This window comes from Eurytemora carolleeae, unplaced genomic scaffold (assembly GCF_000591075.1).
Source record: "Eurytemora carolleeae unplaced genomic scaffold, Eaff_2.0 scaffold438, whole genome shotgun sequence".
Classification (NCBI taxonomy): Eukaryota; Metazoa; Arthropoda; class Copepoda; order Calanoida; family Temoridae; genus Eurytemora; species Eurytemora carolleeae.
In genome coordinates, this window is record NW_019396620.1 from 62,199 (window position 1) to 81,454 (window position 19,256).

At 31.3% G+C, this 19,256-nt stretch overlaps 2 protein-coding genes across 3 annotated transcripts; both read right to left on the reverse strand.

The window, feature by feature from the left end:
• Positions 1-309: 309 nt before the first annotated feature.
• Positions 310-6,051, reverse strand: LOC111706415 (mothers against decapentaplegic homolog 6). Its single transcript, XM_023479290.1, has 5 exons — positions 5,745-6,051; positions 5,381-5,433; positions 5,128-5,300; positions 4,135-4,293; positions 310-482 (listed from the first exon to the last, which is right to left on the reverse strand). Exons 2-5 carry the CDS (start codon positions 5,416-5,418, stop codon positions 310-312), a joined length of 543 nt encoding a protein of 180 aa, XP_023335058.1. The 5' UTR covers positions 5,419-5,433; positions 5,745-6,051.
• A 6,844-nt stretch (positions 6,052-12,895) lies between these two features.
• LOC111706421 (transcriptional repressor CTCFL) lies at positions 12,896-19,204 on the reverse strand. Of its 2 annotated transcripts, XM_023479298.1 has the most exons (5): positions 18,344-19,204; positions 16,545-17,953; positions 16,210-16,314; positions 15,843-15,921; positions 12,896-14,549 (listed from the first exon to the last, which is right to left on the reverse strand). In XM_023479298.1, the coding sequence occupies exons 2-5, from the start codon at positions 16,896-16,898 to the stop codon at positions 13,546-13,548; spliced, it is 1,542 nt and encodes a 513-aa protein (XP_023335066.1). In that variant the 5' UTR covers positions 16,899-17,953; positions 18,344-19,204; the 3' UTR covers positions 12,896-13,545. The 2 variants fall into 2 exon arrangements, with proteins under 2 accessions (XP_023335066.1, XP_023335065.1); XM_023479297.1 differs by having other exon boundaries at positions 15,843-16,314.
• Between the last annotated feature and the right edge of the window lie 52 nt (positions 19,205-19,256).

The following is a 19,256-nucleotide window of genomic DNA, read 5'->3' on the forward strand; positions in this document are numbered from 1 at the left end:
AATGATAATGATAATGTATTTATTTACGCCCCTGACTATGTAGATAATTTAATTCGAACCTTTAAATGAGAATCCACTTCAAGATTCTTTTATTACATTTAAAATTTTGAATAGTCTAAATAGAAAAAAACTTATTTTTAACTGTCTGTAAACAAACAATATATTCTCTATCTTGCATAGTGATAGTTCTGTTAATAGACTCACAAAAGAGTTTTTTAAGACCCTACAAACAATGCCATCTTTAGAAGTAGCTTGAGAGTAAACATCATCTAGCATTTTCCCTCATGTGTACTTAAAGTACACTTGAGATTACAAAGTACATGAAAAAACTAACACACGAACACATGAACACATGACCACATGAACACAAACACATGAAAACACGAACACATGAACACGTAAAGGAATCTCACCTAGATTGAAGGAGTATTGATTATCACAGTAGGAAATTCCTTTAGCAGGATTTGAACTCAGGAACTCGTCTTAAACAAATTATTACTTATTAATTCTGTAAAATTATTATTTTTAAAAGAACATTTATTTATATTATCATTTGATCTTATAAATCTTTTCAACAACTGTTTTCTTACTAAAATATTTTTTCAAATTCATTTTACAATTCTTTATTAGTTTTTACTAATTTGATATAATAATAACTGTCTTTGTGTGAATGTGTCTGTCGTTCTGTGAATGTGTCTGTCTTTCGGTGAATGTGTCTGTCGTTTTGTGAATGGGTCTGTCTTTCTGTCTATCTGTCAGTCTGTCCACCTGTCAGTCTGTCCACCTGTCAGTTTGTCTATCTGTCAGTATGTCTATCGGTCAGTCTGTCTAATTGTCAGTCTGTCTATATGTCAGTCTGTCTATCTGTCAGTATGTCTATCGGTCAGTCTGTCTAATTGTCAGTCTGTCTATGTGTCAGTCTGTCTATACTAGTTAGTGCTATATGCAAATATAAGATAGAGACCAAAAATCAGGCAAAATGCGAATTCAAAAAACCGCAAATTGTGAGGTTTGCAGACTGCAGTCTGCCACACAATTTAAAAATAATGTTTTGACATTAATTTCAGTCTTTATTGACAATTTCAGTTTTATCATTCAGTTTTTATTTTAATATAATTCCTAAGTTTGCTTTAAATTAACATAATACGCGTAACCAGCAAAATTTCCTGTACCCGGAAAAAATATTACAAATTGAAAGTTTGAATGAACAAAATTGAGAAGAAAATAAGGTTTATTGGTACAAAGTGAAATACATTTTTTTATTAAAATAAACAAAATCCACGAAAATGTTGCAATACAGGTAACCAAGCTTTTTCAACAGTATTTCATAGGAAATAAATTAAAATTTCAATCAAAGGTCAAAAAATGAAAACTTAGGATATTAAGGCTCATGACGAATTGAGAAAGAACAGGAAATGTCAATATTTAACATACGTGGTGTGCTGTTTACAAATATTAAAAAGTTAAAAACAAACAAAACTATCTGGAACAGTTGTTTATAGATAAATTTAACTATCCCACGGTTTTCAGTTCTTATTTCTTTATGTATTTTTTATCCTTATAATTTATGATATGATTTGTTTTAATCAATAAATATACTTTGCTTGTCTATTTGTCTGTCTTTTTGTTTGTTTTTGTTTTACAATGTATACAAAGAGAAAATATTCAATTGAAACAGAAGATAGGCGCGAAGCGCCCAGAAAGCCTACAGATTAATCTAATCTTTATTAGATATCCTGTAGAAAACAGCCAATCAAACGCCAGGGAAATTTACGTTCAAGCAGTTAGAAAACAGAGAAAGTGCGGATATCCAATATCTGGCGATCACACAGATTCTGAGTAAAATTCAAAAGTGCCCACTGCAGGATATCAAGATCTGTGGATCGGTATGATCGGTATCCAACACATAGGTTCCCAGTTCATAAAACATTACATACATCAGAGCATAAAATGTAAATAGAACTAGAACATTAGAACATGGTGTGATTTGTTGGTGTAAAAATGGCGTTAAAATCTTTAAAGATTTCCTCTAAACCCTGAAACAAGATGAATAGAAGAATGAATAGGAATAAAATGACAGAACAAATCTCAATGCTTCCGTTTCTAAATCATGCAATTCTGATTTTGAAAAACAATAAAAATGTTGCTAAATATCTTTTTCGGATTAAAGATTTAAACGTTACAATAAATTATTTTGCAAAACTTGTTGGATCGAACAAAAAAATTAAGAAGGCGTCATCCATCTTGAAAAATACATATTATACTTAAATGGGAATATGTCCCATTTACAACGATAACCTTAAAACCTTTGTCTAAGCAAGAATACCTTGGATTCCAATGTTTATCATTTTAAAAACTGAACATTTTCAATCGTGGGTGCTCTACTGAAGTGACTTGCGCATTTCTACGACATAGAAACTAATAGAAATTACCAGAATGAAACACTTTTAAACATAGTAGATTCTTCCATATTATTGATAACAGTTTCTAGGGTCCCGTTGTGATTTGAGCATTGACATTTTAACATTAAAGGTTACTTTAAATTACGCGTAAAATCCTTTTAAATATTACAAATTTACGCTTACAGTCCCTTTAAATATTACAAATTTACGCTTACAGTCCCTTTAAATATTACAAATTTACGCTTACAGTTCCTTTAAATATTACAAATTTACGCTTACAGTGCCTTAAATTACCATTATAAATTTTAAACTTGATGGATACGTGCTTTATCCCCTCATTTTATTTAAAATACGGTGATGGAGATGGACCAAACCTCTGTAGAGTAAAAATAGTAGATGTTAGTTCCACATTTATTGAAAATATATTTCGATCTGGTTTGACCCTCTTCAGTTCTAACGATATAATAAGAAAATAAGAAAATAAACAAACAAAAAAGATTATTCAAAATAAAAATTTGGATTGTCAAATGGACAAAAGGGTAACGAACTCAGATTATGGATGGAAAAAAGATAATTTTCCAATATTCACTTTGAAAAAATGTTTTAGTTATTACTGCTGGGGGAACTATCAATATATGTAGTGATGAACATCATCTTCTTTGTTATCATTTTTAAAATTTTGAAGATACTTGGATTTGTAAAACTTCCTCATAATTCTAAAAAGATTTAAAATTTGATTTTGCTTTCAAAACTTACGCTTTGCCAAGAATATATGTGCAAAAAACAATTTTAAAACAATTAATTTTCCTTTATATTTTTGCTTAGAATTACTTTTTTGCGTACTTTAACAAAGTAAACATTTCCAGAATACAGTTTTGAAAGGTTCCCAGTATTTAGGTGCGTGCTGCCTTTTAAAAACTCTTTAAAAATTCTAGAAAACTAAACCATATAAACGGGATATCTAAGTGCAGATCAAAATTGATCCAGAGATTCGCATTTAAAAGTTCTAAGCTCAGTTTTAATATATTTTTTTAATTTTAAATCATCTTTGGATATATTTATTCCATTTTATTGTAGGAGTTAATTAGTAAGATCAATGAGAGATGAAACTTCAACCCTTATCACGCAAAAATAATTACATCTAAGTATGTCCTGACGTCAAAACATTTGAGAAGAGTATCGTTAATCTTAAAAGCTTGATCTTGATATCCAATGTGGGCACTTTTAAATTTGAGGATAAATGCTTGAGACCTCACTTAACGCAATCCCTGCACTGCAGAGTATGCCCACTATGGGATATCCAAGAGGGATACCATTAATCCATAAGTTGAGGATCAAAGCTTTATCCAAAATGCATAAGTTCCGACTCCTGGCTGTTTTGGAATTAACTCATTCATTAAAGAAAGGGATACAAACAGCGAAACCAAATATTTCAAACAAAAGATTGAAATTGCATTAAATTAAATGGAGGAGTAGCCATTCATTTTAATAGTGACGTATTTATACACTACTTTACAATTACAAAATCAAAGTACTTGGGAAGTTGGGAGTGGCATATAAATGTTCTTAGATTGGCTAAGTTGAGTAACTGAAATAAATAGTTAATATCATAATTAATGACCAATTGGAGCTTAACGGCGGGAGAAACTATGAGTTACCTGGGCAACGCTGGGTTTCCAAGCTAGTGGAATATATTCTATATTCCGTGAGTTTTGAATACAGAAAACTATACCTGGATTTGCCCTCCTGGCCCAATGATATGGATTACAGCATTCAAGAAGATTATCTGGTGTAAACTGGCAGATAGGTAGACGGACTAGCTGTTCACCCTCAACATCTTTCCATCTCCATATTCGGCACATCAGGACCAGCGGAACTACAGGGTGTCGACCTAACCACAAATATAACATTTATTTTATTTCAAATCTTTTTTATATTTATTTATTTTTACTAAAATAGTGTTTCAACCCTGTCGCTCCTTTCTTTTCTCTTTTTTTCTTTTCTATTATCTTTCTTTCCTTCTTTTCTGTTCTCTTTCTTTCCTCTCTGTTCTTATTTTTTTCTTTCTGTTCTCTTTCTTTTTATTTTATTTTCTCTTTTTCCCTTTTTGTTCTCTTTCTTTCCTTTCTGTTCTCTTTCTTTACTTCTTTCCTCTTTCTTTCCTTTCTCTTCTATTTCTTTCCTTTCTTTTCTCTTTCTTTTCTTTCTGTTCTCTTTCTTCCTTTCTGTTCTCTTTTTTTCCTTTCTTTTCTCTTTTTTTCCTTCCTGTTCTCTTTCTTTACCTTCTCTCCTCTTTCTTTCCTTTCTGTTCTCTTTCCTTTCCTTTCTTTTCTCTTTCTTTTCTTAATTTTCTCTTTTTTTCCTTTCTGTTTTCTCTCTTTTATTTCTGTTCTCTTTCGCTTACTTAGTTTTTTCTTCCTTTCTCTTACATTTCTCATACATTTCTTTTTCATTTTTTTTTCTTTTCTTTTCTTTTCTTTTCTTTTCTTTTCTTTTCTTTCCTTTTCTTTCTTTTTCTTTCATTTTCTTCCATTTTCTTTCATTTTCTTTCCTATTCTTTCATTTTCTTTTCTTTTCTTTCATTTTCTTTCCTTTTCTTTCCTTCCTTTCGTTTTCTTTCCTTTTCTTTCATTTTCTTTCATTTTCTTTAATTCCTTAAATTTCTTTTAATCTATATAAAATATAAAAAGAAATATACAATATAAAATGAATGCTCTATTTATTCCTAGTTTCTGGTTCGGTACAGGACAGCAACCCCCAAAATATTGTCCTCGTTTCTGTAGGACAGCCAGTAAATCCACGAGGACAGGTTCACGAACACGCTTGAGGACCGAGGACAGCTGGGACTTGAGCTCAGGGGACAAATCATCATGATGACGACTTTCCCGCCATATTTTTCTAGACAAGATTATAACAGATTATGATTTACATAATTAATTGTCCAATTAAAAAAAAAAATATGTATAATAAAGTTTTACCTCACAAGTTCACTTCTTTTGTTCCTGAATATGTACATGGAATCCACATGGATCTAAATAATAACAATCAAAAAAGTGATAACAATAATGATAACAATAATAATAATGATAAAAATATTATTAATAATAATAATAATAATAATAATAATGATAATGATAATGATAATGATAATGATAATGATAATGATAATGATAATGATAATGATAATAATAATAATAATAACAACAACAACAATAATAATACCAAATAAATAACAATGTGTTATATCTACATCAAATTATATATTTTAAAATTTATAGCTTATTTCATTTCCTTGCAAGAAAGTTAGTTACAAACATCTCTTAACAATTTAGCATGTTTTACCTAATTTTTATAATAAGGCTGTTTTCTCGGTTCATCAAAACTGCTGTGTCTTGGTTTTTTAACATTTAAACATAACTTAATTATTCAAATCATAGAATATGTAAATAATGTCACTTGACTCAACAGACACAGTACAATAATAATCTTGTTTCCCTATATCACTATGTACTCAACAGTACACATTACACCTAATACTCTTGTTTTCCTATATCACTATGTACTCTACAGTCCTACAGATGTTTCTCTGAAACCCAGTATGTTAATATTGAGCAGTGTAAGTGTAACAGTGGGGTCTACACAAACCGGTTTATAAACTCATCTACCTGACTCTGACAGGGCAAACTAGAAATCCGAAAAATTATATTTTACTGGCCATGTTTTTACAGAGTGATGTTGCTTTATCTTTCTAAGCAGTTTTACATTTGTCGATATGGAGCAAAGAATTTAAAAATAGAAGCTGCAACATTAAGCATTTAGCTGCAATGAATGTAAATCTGTAAACTGTAAAGTATATTGTACAGAATATATAACCCTGTGGATCGGTGCACACATCAGGGATTGGCGCCATCTCGAGCCGTTCGTCTGAAACTATGCTTTGCGCTGAATTAAAAAAGTCGGAATATTTTAAATGTTTATAATAATCCTCCAAATTTCTTACCGGGGACGATTGCCCCCCCCCCCTTCCCCTTCTGTTCTGAATTAATGTACATAAACATTTAAAGAATAATCTTTTATGCCTTCTACGAAATTTTTACTCACGCGTTTTTATGAATTAGAAACCAGTTTTCTGTATTTATCTACCACAACCATATATATATTTATCTACCAACTTACACATCAAAAATGCAGAAATTCTGGAGAGGGGGAGGGGGACGACGGTGGATATTTAGGGGGAATATGGAAGTTTATGATCGAATAGTTTACATGTTAAGGAAGGTATCAATATTTTTTCACAAAAGGTTTTTTTTTGGGGGGGGGGCACAATGTTGCCAAGGGGGGCACACAAACATTTTTTGCCCCCCCCCTCCTTACACAAATGTTCTCTTACGCCCCTGTATAGTGTAATATCGGAAATATGTAAAATTGCAAAAATTGTATTTACTTTATATATACTTTATATAATTACAACGGATTTAGAATAATCTAGATAAAAATAGATTCTAACAACCATTAATCAAAGATTTGGGAGCGTCGCAAGCCCGCCCAAGTATTTGTACCCTCACTGAGTCTGATTCGTGTAAAAATTACCCATTTTAATAGTTTATACGGAAATGACCAGTTTTCCGTCGGATTTGGGGATATAAAATCAACATTACTATGACTTAGACACTTTTATCAAAACAGTGTGTTTAAGCGACCGAGCCTCATTAGACTCGAATAAAAGGTTTATGTTTAAAAAGTAAACTCAACATTAATTCGTGTAAAATTTACCCATTTTAATAGTTTATACGGAAATGACCAGTATTACGTCGGATTTGGATAAAATCAACATTACTGTGACTTAGACACTTTTATCAAAACAGTGTGTTTAAGCGACCGAGCCTCATTAGACTCGAATAAAAGGTTTATGTTTAAAAAGTAAACTCAACATTGCTGACCCCCCCCCCCCCCTCCCCACGAAACACCAGGGGAGCTCGTCCTAAGAAAAAGTTGGGAAATAGTTTATTCATGATGTATACATCTCTTTTATCAAAATCATACTTTAACCTCTAAAAACATTTATAAGCGTCGACTGTTTCCTCCAATATTTAATTCTAATACATGAGGAAGAATTTTTCAATTATTTAGGTGGATAATGGAATTTATACTCCATTGTCTACAGATCTACAAATCCCTCAAAATTAATTCAGTTATTAAATAATTTTTTTTCTAAATAACTTAATTAGACAATTATTGGAATATATTTTCACTCATATTATTCATTTATATATTCATAACAAACATGAAATATATTTGATATCATATTATTCATTTATATATTCATAACAAACATGAAATATATTTGATATCATATTATTCATTTATATATTCATAACAAACATGAAATATATTTGATATCATATTATTCATTTATATATTCATAACAAACATGAAATATATTCTTTTATTTTTAAATAGTTTTTGTTTTGTTTATCTAACTTTTTCTATGGTATAGGGTTTTTCCATAAGTAGCACTTTCTAGGTTTATCTTTATCATATCCAACTTAATTGACAAGAACCAAAATGTTTAAAATAACAACAACGAGAAGTTCAACATTCTTCTTGCTTTTTAGAACAATTGAACAATTAATCAACAAAACAAAGCTATTTTTCAATATTGTAATTGCAAAAAAAGAAAGTAAAATGAACCAAAACAGAGTTGACAGAGCAGAAAAAAGACAAGATATTTTTCTTTTTTTCTCGGTATTTTTTTGTTTACATTTACCAATAATGTTAAGTTAAATGTATAAGTTAAAACAAATGCCATCAGTTTTGCTAATCAAAACTAAATGATCGCCACAGGCTACTTAGACTAAAATTTGCGATTTTTTCTCCTGCAAATATTTGAACAAAGACAATGAAAAAGGGGCAGCAGAGCCCTTTTTTAAATATTTTTTTTAACGTACTTTTCATAAAAGGTTGGATAAATTTTCACATTTTACTCCAATACCCTAAGAGCAGCCACCCCTCCCTCGTTAATCTTTTAAATTGACGGAAATAAAACTAACTTTTACCATATTTCAGAACCAAGAAAGGCATACAAATTGCATATCTTGGGGGAACTCATTAGAACCATGGGAATCTTTTTAGCTTGGTTTTAAAATCATAAGTTAAAGTTTCCAGGCAAAGCGGGGTTCCCAATCTGTTGTATATCATATAGATAAAAGGCGTAATTTTCAATGATCCTCCAATAGCAGAGTTAGATGTTCCGCAGTCCGATTCTTAATGATATCCTTAAAATCTTTACCTGTTCACGAAAGCATGAATTTATATGGCCCTATAAGGTTAACAACATACAGTATGGGACTTACGTGTACGTCTATTTTTCACATATTTAGGATTCATCGCAATCGTATAGATTTTGTCTTTTCTATTATTTCAAGACAATTTTCTGTTCTGAAGACTTAAAAATTGTCACATTTTAAGAGTTTGTCACATTCCCCAACAATAGATAGCACTAGAAAATTTTTATTTCAATCTTCAGTTTAAAGATTTGTGTAAATTGAAAATTGCTCAAATAAAAGTCTAAACTGAATGTCGTTTTCCATTCCAAGAAAAAAATATAGTTACAGGGACTGAAAGCGTAATTTCAGGTTACCCTCCATGCAAAGATTTAGATGTCAATGCCCGATTTCCGACAATACCCTCAAAAGCTTTGACTGATCAAGTATGAATTAGATATTATATTTATTTATATTGGAAAAGTTAAGATAAAACGTAACGTTAACAAAAAATGTTCTTTGCACTGAAATGCATTGTAACATACATAACTATGCCCTAATGGCGTCTTATTAAAGCAAAACGTTTGTCATCTTTTAGATCTTAAACTGAGTGAAAGTGTAACGTAAGGTCTCTGAAAATATTTACCTTGCATGAAAGTGGAACGTTAAAAAATTGTGGTTATATTACATAAACTTTAACGCAACGTTGGGAAAGTTTTTTAAAACGAGAAATGCAAATGCGTAACGGAGCTTACTGTTTTTTCACTAACATTTATTAAAACTTAACGTTGTATAAGATATTTAAGTGCAGAAAATTTATTACGCAACGTTACTCTATGCCATAAAATTTCATAATGTGCAACGTAACGTTTCAAACGTTAATACTTTTGATGAACACTCGTAACGAAAGCTAAAATCTAGAAAAATCATAACGTTGACATCTCTAGTGTCTCTTGGTAAGTTTCTTGCCCATTCTTTGCTTGTAGACTGTACAAAATAACGGAAAAATGTACAGAAATAAACACTTTTAGAGAAAAACGACGTTATCTTCCCCATTATTTGTATTAGTTTAAGGTTTAAAGGGTATATACAAATACAAATACAAATATACAAACAATATTTTCATTAAACAACAATTGTAATACAGGGTGTCCCAATAAACATGGGAATTCAGTGACGAATTCGATATCGTCTTTTTAAATAATTCTTTATTTAGTATAGTGATACCTACTGAGACAGCTGTAATCTGTAAGAGTTTCGTCTGCTATGTTCACATTTTGTTTGTTTATGTTTTGACTGCATACGGTTGTACTTAGTAAAACATGAAAATTGCAGTATACAAACAGAGTGAACTTGTCCGTCTTCACTGTTCATCTTGTGGAGAAATTATACACATCTTTACAGTCTTTTACCCTTTTCATTAAATAAACTCTAGCAGACATAATAATATTATGGCTTTTGAAATTAGGTATTATACTAGCTAATTCATAACAAAGACGATATCGAATTCGTTACTGAATTCCTATGTTTTTTGAGACACCCTGTATGTGCAGGGGAAACGGTCAATTAAAAACATTTTACACAATAACATAATTTGTATGGCAAGGATCATGATAATTAGATGAACACAACTTTTTTTATTGAATCCAAAGATTTATCAATGATTGTAAAAAATAAAAATAAAACCCCGCGAACAATAAATATGAAGAAAAGATTATTTGGAAAAACTGTGATAAAAGTCGTTTTTGTTTTTCTCTTTCCAAAATTCAAGTTTCCATAGTTTTCAGATTTTTAATTTTATCTTATCGAGTAGGGTTTCGTTTATTAGATAGTGGATAGTTTTTAATTTATTGATTTTATCTTTTAGCTAAATTATTGGCGTTAAAAGTTTTATTTTGGATAATACTGAATAATTCAAATATTTCGTTGTATAACTTTAACATGAAAGGTTCCAACATTACTCTTATACTCATATTTATCATCTCGAGTAAAGGAGTATATACTTCTAAACCTATGTATTTTAACATGAAAGGTTCCAACATTACTCTTATACTCATATTTATTATCTGGAGTAAAGGAGTATATACTTCTAAACCTATATATTTTAACATGAAAGGTTCCAACATTACTCTTAAACTCATATTTATTATCTGGAGTAAAGGAGTATATACTTCTAAACCTATGTATTTTAACATGAAAGGTTCCAACATTACTCTTATACTCATATTTATTATCTGGAGTAAAGGAGTATATCCTTCTAAACCTATATATTTTAACATGAAAAGGTTCCAACATTACTCTTAAACTCATATTTATTATCTCGAGTAAAGGAGTATATACTTCTAAACCTATGTATTTTAACATGAAAGGTTCCAACATTACTCTTATACTCATATTTATTATCTGGAGTAAAGGAGTATATCCTTCTAAACCTATATATTTTAACATGAAAGGTTCCAACATTACTCTTAAACTCATATTTATTATCTGGAGTAAAGGAGTATATCCTTCTAAACCTATGTATTTTAACATGAAAAGGTTCCAACATTACTCTTAAACTCATATTTATTATCTCGAGTAAAGGAGTATATACTTCTAAACCTATATATTTTAACATGGAAGATTCCAGCATTACTCTTAATCTCATATTTATTATCTCGAGTAAAGGAGTAAATACTTCTAAACCTATGTATTTTAACATGAAAGGTTCCAACATTACTCTTATACTCATATTTATTATCTGGAGTAAAGGAGTGTATACTTCTAAACCTAAGTATTTTAACATGAAAAGGTTCCAACATTACTCTTAAACTCATATTTATTATCTCGAGTAAAGGAGCATATACTTCTAAACCTTTGCATTTTAACATGAAAGGTTCCAACATTACTCTTATACTCATATTTATTATCTGGAGTAAAGGAGTATATACTTCTAAACCTATATATTGTAATATGAAAGGTCCAACATTACTCTTAAACTCATATTTATTATCTCGAGTAAAGGAGTATATACTTCTGAACCTATGTATTTGGACGATCTGTAACTAAACTTAAGTTTAGAGAAATAATGATAATAACTAACCCACTAGTAATGTAGACTATTTACTATACCCAGTAACCTAAGAAATAGATTTTTCTAGGGAACGGGGGGGAAACAGCCGGCCATGAGCAAAAAAGTTCTGTGAAAAAAGTTTTTGGAAATAAAGTCCTAAATTTTCGCACTATTGTTGAAAACGGAGGATAGCTTGGCAAGGACCAAGCTACAGGAGCTGGTTACAGTCAGACGTACCGACCCAAAACGATCTAGAACTAAACATCGGTCAGCCCAGATGGCAAATCTTAAGGCTGCACTCCAAACCTTCAATCCCAACTTCAAGGACATATAATGCTTGACTCCAAGAGGATTCCTAACTTGAGTAGTACTAGAATAGAATATCAATGTGTCCTTATGTATATAACTTTTATAAATACAAAGATATAAATTTTAAAATTCAAAATAAAATTGGCAAGAATTTTTTTGTTTTGGAGGAGTGAAACTCTTAAGTAAGTATAGTTTTGGCGAAACGTGAGTTGGGTGAAATGTTATTTGGGGGAAACGTAGTTTTGGGTAAAAAATGAATTGGGTGAAACGTTATTGGGAGAAACGTTATTTTGTGAACTGCTACCACGCCTATTGAAACAAAAAGTCTCTGGAAACAAAGTCCTACTATTGTCAGACTTTATTTTTTCGAGGACTTTGTTTCTGGTTCCAGTATGATTTTATAGGAAAACGTTTCGGGAAAAAAGTAGAAAAGTTGGGAACAAGGAATGTTTACAACCATGCAAAAATTGGGGCATCTCATATTTATTCCACCACTTGCGATATAAAAAATGCAGATGCACATAAAAAAATCCTTTTTATGAAAACGTCTTAGACTTAATCTCATTTTCACAAGGTTTCGGAATTATTTTCTTCGGATATATTTTCTTTAGGACCTTATTTCCTGAGACTTTATTGGCAGCCTCCATACTATTTCAGGAAAAAGTCCTGGGACTTTATTTCCAGTGACATTTTGTCCTGTGACTTTTTACAACAGTTTTAATTCCAGTTTTTTCCAGAAACTTTTTTACGAGACTTTCTTACATTTCCAAAACTAGTTTCCCTTCCATGTCAAATATAAGCGTTTTGCTTTCCGGCCGCCATGAACCTGCACAACTTTTCGGTCTTCCATGATTACAAAAATAAAAATCTGCCGCAAAAAAAGAAATTTTATTTGTATTTTTATGATTAATAAAAGACATCTACTTAAAGCCTATAAAAACAAAAATCGGAAGAGAAGAAAAGATATTGATTATTAATCAAAAATGTTTGAATAATTTTGAAGGTACAGGGATATAGGATGTAAAGATATGTAAGTATAATATAATAAACACTGGGGTTTGTGGATTTTCACCATTTTCACTGTTATTTCTCTTTAATAATATTCATGTATCTAAATACATTGTTCAAAGAGAAATGTCAGAAATATTACTACGCCTCAAACTCTTACAATCTCAATCTTGGATTTGATTTATACAGTTAATTGAAATGAGAGGACTGCGGGTCTGTTTATCTTATTTGATATTAAATTCTAATCATATACACCAATATCTTCTTTATATTAGCATTAAGCAATAAGCATATCGAAAGAGTTTCTTCTTCCGGAATAAAAATGCAACTTCTTTATTTACATTTATGCCTTTTAATAACAATTTTTATTAACAGAAAACTCTTATATAAGTTTTTGTAAACCATCTAATAAACATTTATCACGTTTTATAAAGTGACTGATTTTCTTTAAGAAATGTATCATGTATTTCATGTGAAGATTGTAGAACTTTAAAGAGAGAAAAAGATAAATTTACAAATGTTTAGCTTTTTCATGCCGCTTTAAATTTCCTTTTATAGTTGCCACATATTCACATTTGTTGCAGGGATATTTAACTTCCTCATGCTTGGTTTTCATATGTCTCTTCAAACTCCACTCTTCAGTAGCTACATACTCACATTCATTGCACGGATATCTGATCTTTTCAAGATCATGTTTGTTTTTTGTATGTCTCTTCAAATGACCTTCCTGAGATGCAACATAATCACATTGTTGGCAGTAATATCTTAATCCTAGATGCTTACTATAAATATGTCTTTTCAAATTTCCTTCTTCCGTTGCCTCGTACTCACATTCATTGCAGGGATACCTCACCCCTTCGTGTTTTCTTTTCTTATGTTTCTTCAGATTTCCTGAATCCGCTGCAGTATATTCACATTCATTACAAGGATATCTTATTCCTTCATGTTTATTTTGAATATGTTTCTTGAGACTGCTTGACGTAGATGCAGAATGCTCACACTTGTCACAAAAATATCTTACTCCTGCATGTTTAAACTCAATATGTTTCTTCAGGTGGCTCACTGCAGTTGCTGCATACTGACATTCATTACAAGGATATCTAATTCCTTCATGTTTATTCTCAACATGTTTCTTCAGTTGACTTGGCTGGTTGGCAACAAATTCGCATTTATCACAAGGATATTTTTCTTTTCCATGATTGCTAGTAATATGTCTTCTCAGATATAAAATAGTAGCAGCAACAAAATCACATTTAGTACAAGGATAACTGTTTCGTGGATGTCTAGATTTTATATGCATCTTCAAGCTGCTTGCTTTGGTAGCAACATATTCACATTCACTACAAGGATATCGCAATCCTCTATGCGTATTGATAACGTGTTTCTTCAGAATCCTTTTATCGATTGTAGTAAAGTTGCATTGCTTACAAGAATAATTAGTTTTTCCATACCCGTATTTCGTATCTTTATTTAGTTTAGATGGCAAAGGATCCTCTCCATCCATCATATTTTCCTCTAAATAAAATACATTAAAAAAGATAATAAAATAGAGAAATAAAGAATAAAATATTTTAAATCGTGAAGAAAATAATTTCGTTAAAAATCTTAGCTACGATAGTCACCAGATTTTTGACATAGTCTTTTGTATTAGAGGGACTAAAGACTATATTAGAGGGACTAAAGACTATATTTCAAATGACTCTTTAACAAAATATTGGCGTGTTCTAAAACTGTGCCATTAAAAGCGTTGACTATTCAAGAATGGATGAGATATCCATCATCTTCGCTTTAAAAAGTTATTATTTTCAATTGTGACTTCTCTGTAAAATATAAAGTTACGAGTACAGTTTTTGAGTTGGAGAAAATGGAGGATATTGTCAGAATTAAATACTTTTTAAGGTAGAAAACATCTCCCAAATTAAATATCAGATAAAGGTTTAAAGGATACTATTAAGAAACGGACAAGTCTCCCTTTAAATGGAACATAAATGAAATAACACCGACAGCCCCTCTCTAGGAAATATTCCCGTGATATTTTGTAATTTGCAAAAATGTCTAAATGTTCAGAGCCGAGAACTTTAGAATGGCGGATTTCGAGATCAATGCTTTATCCTCTCTTTTTCTTAATCTCGAGACTAACCTAATCTTGTACTTGTATCCTGAAAAGTGTATAAAATTCAACCAATTAGAGTCGCGTATCAAAAGCCGGGAAATTTGAAATTTTGCGCGCCATTTAAGATTAATATACAGAAACGGGAAGGACTCTTAATTTAAAAAAACCCGACTGGTTTTTTTTTTTTCTGTGCTATATTCAAAAAGAGTGGATTAAGCAAGAAATTAAAAGTGTCCACATTGGATATTTGGATTAAGCAGTCGGGATTAAATGTATCCCAATCTAAGGTTCCCAGCTCAAGGCGCATTTTGCGAAACAAATAAGTTACAAACTACAAAATCCTTAAATTTAATTTGCAATGAAAAGAAAGTAATATGACTTAGTAGTTCCAAAAGTTTATGCAAGCAATTTTAAACTACAAATTCCGGGGTTTCTCTGCAAATAGTACATTTGCACAGGGTTGTACTGGAGTTATAGTGCATGAGGGGGGCGTGTTAGCGCGGCAAAATGATAGGCTTCTATTCAATTGGTACAGATGTTTCAACACATTTTTTATTCTGTTTCCTCCTTCGCAAAAGTATAAGCCTTCTTTTCTTGTAAAAAATGTACGAATTGCCGAGGAAACCCGTAATTTGTTAAAAAAAAATGCTTGAGTAAATTTTTGAGTAGCACTTTTAAATGTGCTTACAATGTACCTTTAATTTCCACTTTAACATCTTCTTCTTTTACATAAACTGAGTAGGTTTCCTCTGCAGTAGAGGATTCAAGGGTTTCCTCTGCAGTTGAGGATTCAAGGAGTTCTTCTGCATTTGAGAACTCAAGGGTTTCCTCTGCAGTAGAGGATTCAAGGGTTTCCTCAGTAGAGTATTCAAGGGGTTCCTTTGTAGTAGAGGATTCAACGGTTTCTTCTGCAGTAGAGGATTCAAGGGTTTCCTCAGTAGAGTATTCAAGGGGTTCCTCTGCAGATGAGGATTCAAGGGGTTCTGCAGTGGAGGATTCAAGGGGTTCCTCTGCAGTAGAGGATTCAAGGGGTTCCTCTGCAGTAGAGGATTCAAGGGGTTCCTCTGCAGTAGAGGATTCAAGGGTTTCCTCTGCAGTAGATTCAAAGGGTTCCCCTGCAGTAGAGGATTCAAGGGGTTCCTCTGCAGTAGAGGATTCAAGGGTTTCTTCTTTTAAAGGATTCAATTCTTTTTTCATTTCAGTATCTTCTTCTTTCAATATATTGTACGCCATTTTTTCTGAAAATAATTTTAACTTAGAGTGTATGAAATAAATTTAAAAAATGTATATTCATTATTCGTTGTAAAAATTTCATGTAAATTGTAGAATTCATGTAAATTGTAATATATTCAAGTAATTTGTAGAATTCATGTAAATTGTAATATATAAAGGGTTTCCTCTGCAGTTAAGGATTCAAGGAGTTCCTCTGCATTTGAGAATTCAAGGGTTTCCTCTGCAGTAGAGGATTCAAGGGTTTCCTCAGTAGAGTATTCAACGGGTTCCTCTGCAGTTGAGTATTCAAGGGGTTCCTCTATAGTAGAGGGTTCAAGTATTTTCTCTGCAGTAGAGGATTCAAGTATTTTCTCTGCAGTAGAGGATTCAAGTATTTTCTCTGCAGTAGAGGATTCAAGTATTTTCTCTACAGTAGAGGATTCAATGGTTTCTTCTTTTAAAGGATTCAGTTCTTTTTTCATATTGTCCGCCATTTTTTTCTGAAAATAATTTTTAAAATTTATGTAATTGTAATACATTTAAGTAATTTGTAGAATTCATGTAAACTGTAATATATTCAAGTAATTTGTAGAATTCATGTAAGTTGTAATATATTCAAGTAATTTGTAGAATTCATAATTTGTAGAATTCATGTAAATTGTAATATATTCAAGTAATTTTAGAATATGTCTCTTCAAGTAAGGTGTTGTAGATGCCGTAAATTCACATTCATTACAAGGATATTTAGCCGCTTCATGCTTTATTCTCGTATGTCTTTTCAGATTTCTTGATGTTGTTGTCACAACCTCACATTTATCACAAAGATATCGGACTCCATCATGTTTATTCTCGTTGTGTGATTTTAAAGATTGCTTGGTACTGGTAGTCGCTGAACAATCACATTTGTCACAGGGATATCTGACTTCCATGTGTTTTCTCTTTATATGTCTTTTCAAATTCATCGAATCAGTTGCAGCATATTCACATGCATTACAAGGATATATTACTTTTTCATGTTTACTTTTCAGATGTCTTCTTAGATTACCTAAATCATATGCAACCATTTCACATTCTTCACAAGGATATCTCACCCCAATTCATGTTTACTTATTACATGTTTCTTAAGACTTCCTAGTTCAGTTGCTGCATATTCACATTCTTTACAAAAACATCTTAATCCTTCATGTTATTGTTTGATTTTAAAATGTCTCCTCAGACTTCCGGAGGAATTTGCTAAATGATCACATTTACTACATGCATATCTTACAGCTTCATGATTCTTTTTAATATGTAGTTTTAGACAATTCGAGGTAGTTGCCAAATAATTACATTCATCATAAGGATATTTTTCCACTCCATGCTTTCTTTTCTTGTGTCTGTTTAAATTTACTATATGGTTTGTAGTAAATTCACAAATGTTACAAGAATATATTACTCCATCATGTTTACTCACAACGTGTCTCTTTAATGTACCACGTGAATTTGCAACATATTCAAATTGATTGCAGGGATGTTTGACAGCTTCATGGTTCGTCCTTCTTATGTTTTCTGATTTAGATTGTTGATTGTTCAGTTCTATTTTTCAGCTTTCCCTCTAGATTAGAAATAATTAGTTTTTTCACGGATAATTAATACCTTCATAACTAAATCTTTACATATATTATATATAAAGTAGTAATTTTGTTTGTATGCCCGATCATAACTCGAAAACCCCTGGACAGAAATGCCTTAAGTTTTGCTTGAGAACTTGGTATAACCTGGGAATGTTCTTGCTTGGTTTAAAAATTCTAAATTGAGTGGGTTGACTTGTATAAAGAAAAAATAGTTTCCAGGGAAGCTAAGTTCTCAAGTAAGTATTTCTAAAAATATTGTACAAAAAAAACTAAATAATTAAGAACTTAAGTAGAAAAAATAAATCACTTCTTTTATGGTATAATTTATACGTAGGCTCCATTTACTTCAAACTTATAGTTGTCAAAGTAACCTTCAGATTCTGTGCTTTCAGACTACTTTATCTCCAGGTACATCGACAGTAAACGAGTAATAAGCAGCACAATCACATGTGTCTTCTTCAGTCGAGGTCGGAAGGAACTCTCCCTTCAAAGAAACTTCCTCTTTTTCCATCTTAAACTCGTCTTCCATTCTATCTGAAATATTTAGAAAAATGAACCAAGCCGATGGGATGGGAGCTAAAATTATAAAACTATTGACAATTGTTTAGATCTAACTATTGACCTTACTAGGAGTACTTACAAATCACATATTAGTCCTACAAAGTCCTACATGAAGACTAAGCAGCAAGGGACTACAGAGGACATCAGTGGCTTGAAAGGAGATAGAGTGCAATAGAACACAAGGGGGACAACAATTCGCAGATTAGCCCAAAATATCAAGAAATTTTTATCATATTATTCCATGTGGTTTATTTAGTCTATAATCAAACTGAACGCCTTTGGGGTTTCCCTGTTTGTAGGTTATGACGGAAGGAGTCCTGCAGTAGTCCTAGTAGTAGTAGTCATTAGTCATATGACATCTGTAGTGTGTTAAGTCTTAATGTATGATTTTGTGTCAAATTAAATTCCATTCCAAAATCCAATTAACAACGTAAACACATTTGTCACATAAAACGTCAATAGTGGAGTTGACGTATGGCAAACTGAACAAATATATTTTAACAAATAAGATATGTACAGTACAGATCAGTTCAGTACAGTAAACATCAGTTCAAGTACAGTACATATCAGTTCAGTGCATCGAGTACATCAGTCCAAGTACAGTTCAGTACAGTAAACATTAGTTCAAGTACAGTACAGCTCTGTTCAGTGCAGTATACATCAGTTCAAGTACAGTACAGATCAGTTCAATACAATACAATAAATTATTCCAAGCACAGTACA

Excerpts from the sequence above, each read along its gene's own strand:
- LOC111706421 (XM_023479297.1), bottom strand. The coding sequence starts at position 16,898 with ATGTATTACAATTACATAAATTTTAAAAATTATTTTCAGAAAAAAATG. Across the intron at positions 16,315-16,544 it reads TTGAATCCTTAACTGCAGAG|GAAACCCTTGAATCCTCTAC; the intron begins GAAACCCTTTAT and ends CCTTTAAAAGAA. Across the intron at positions 14,550-15,842 it reads TGTTAAAGTGGAAATTAAAG|AGGAAAATATGATGGATGGA; the intron begins GTACATTGTAAG and ends TATTTTATTTAG.
- LOC111706415 (XM_023479290.1), bottom strand. The coding sequence starts at position 5,418 with ATGTACATATTCAGGAACAAAAGAAGTGAACTTGTGAG. Across the intron at positions 4,294-5,127 it reads TGTACCGAACCAGAAACTAG|GTCGACACCCTGTAGTTCCG; the intron begins GAATAAATAGAG and ends ATTTGTGGTTAG. Across the intron at positions 483-4,134 it reads GGCCAGGAGGGCAAATCCAG|ACGAGTTCCTGAGTTCAAAT; the intron begins GTATAGTTTTCT and ends AATTTGTTTAAG.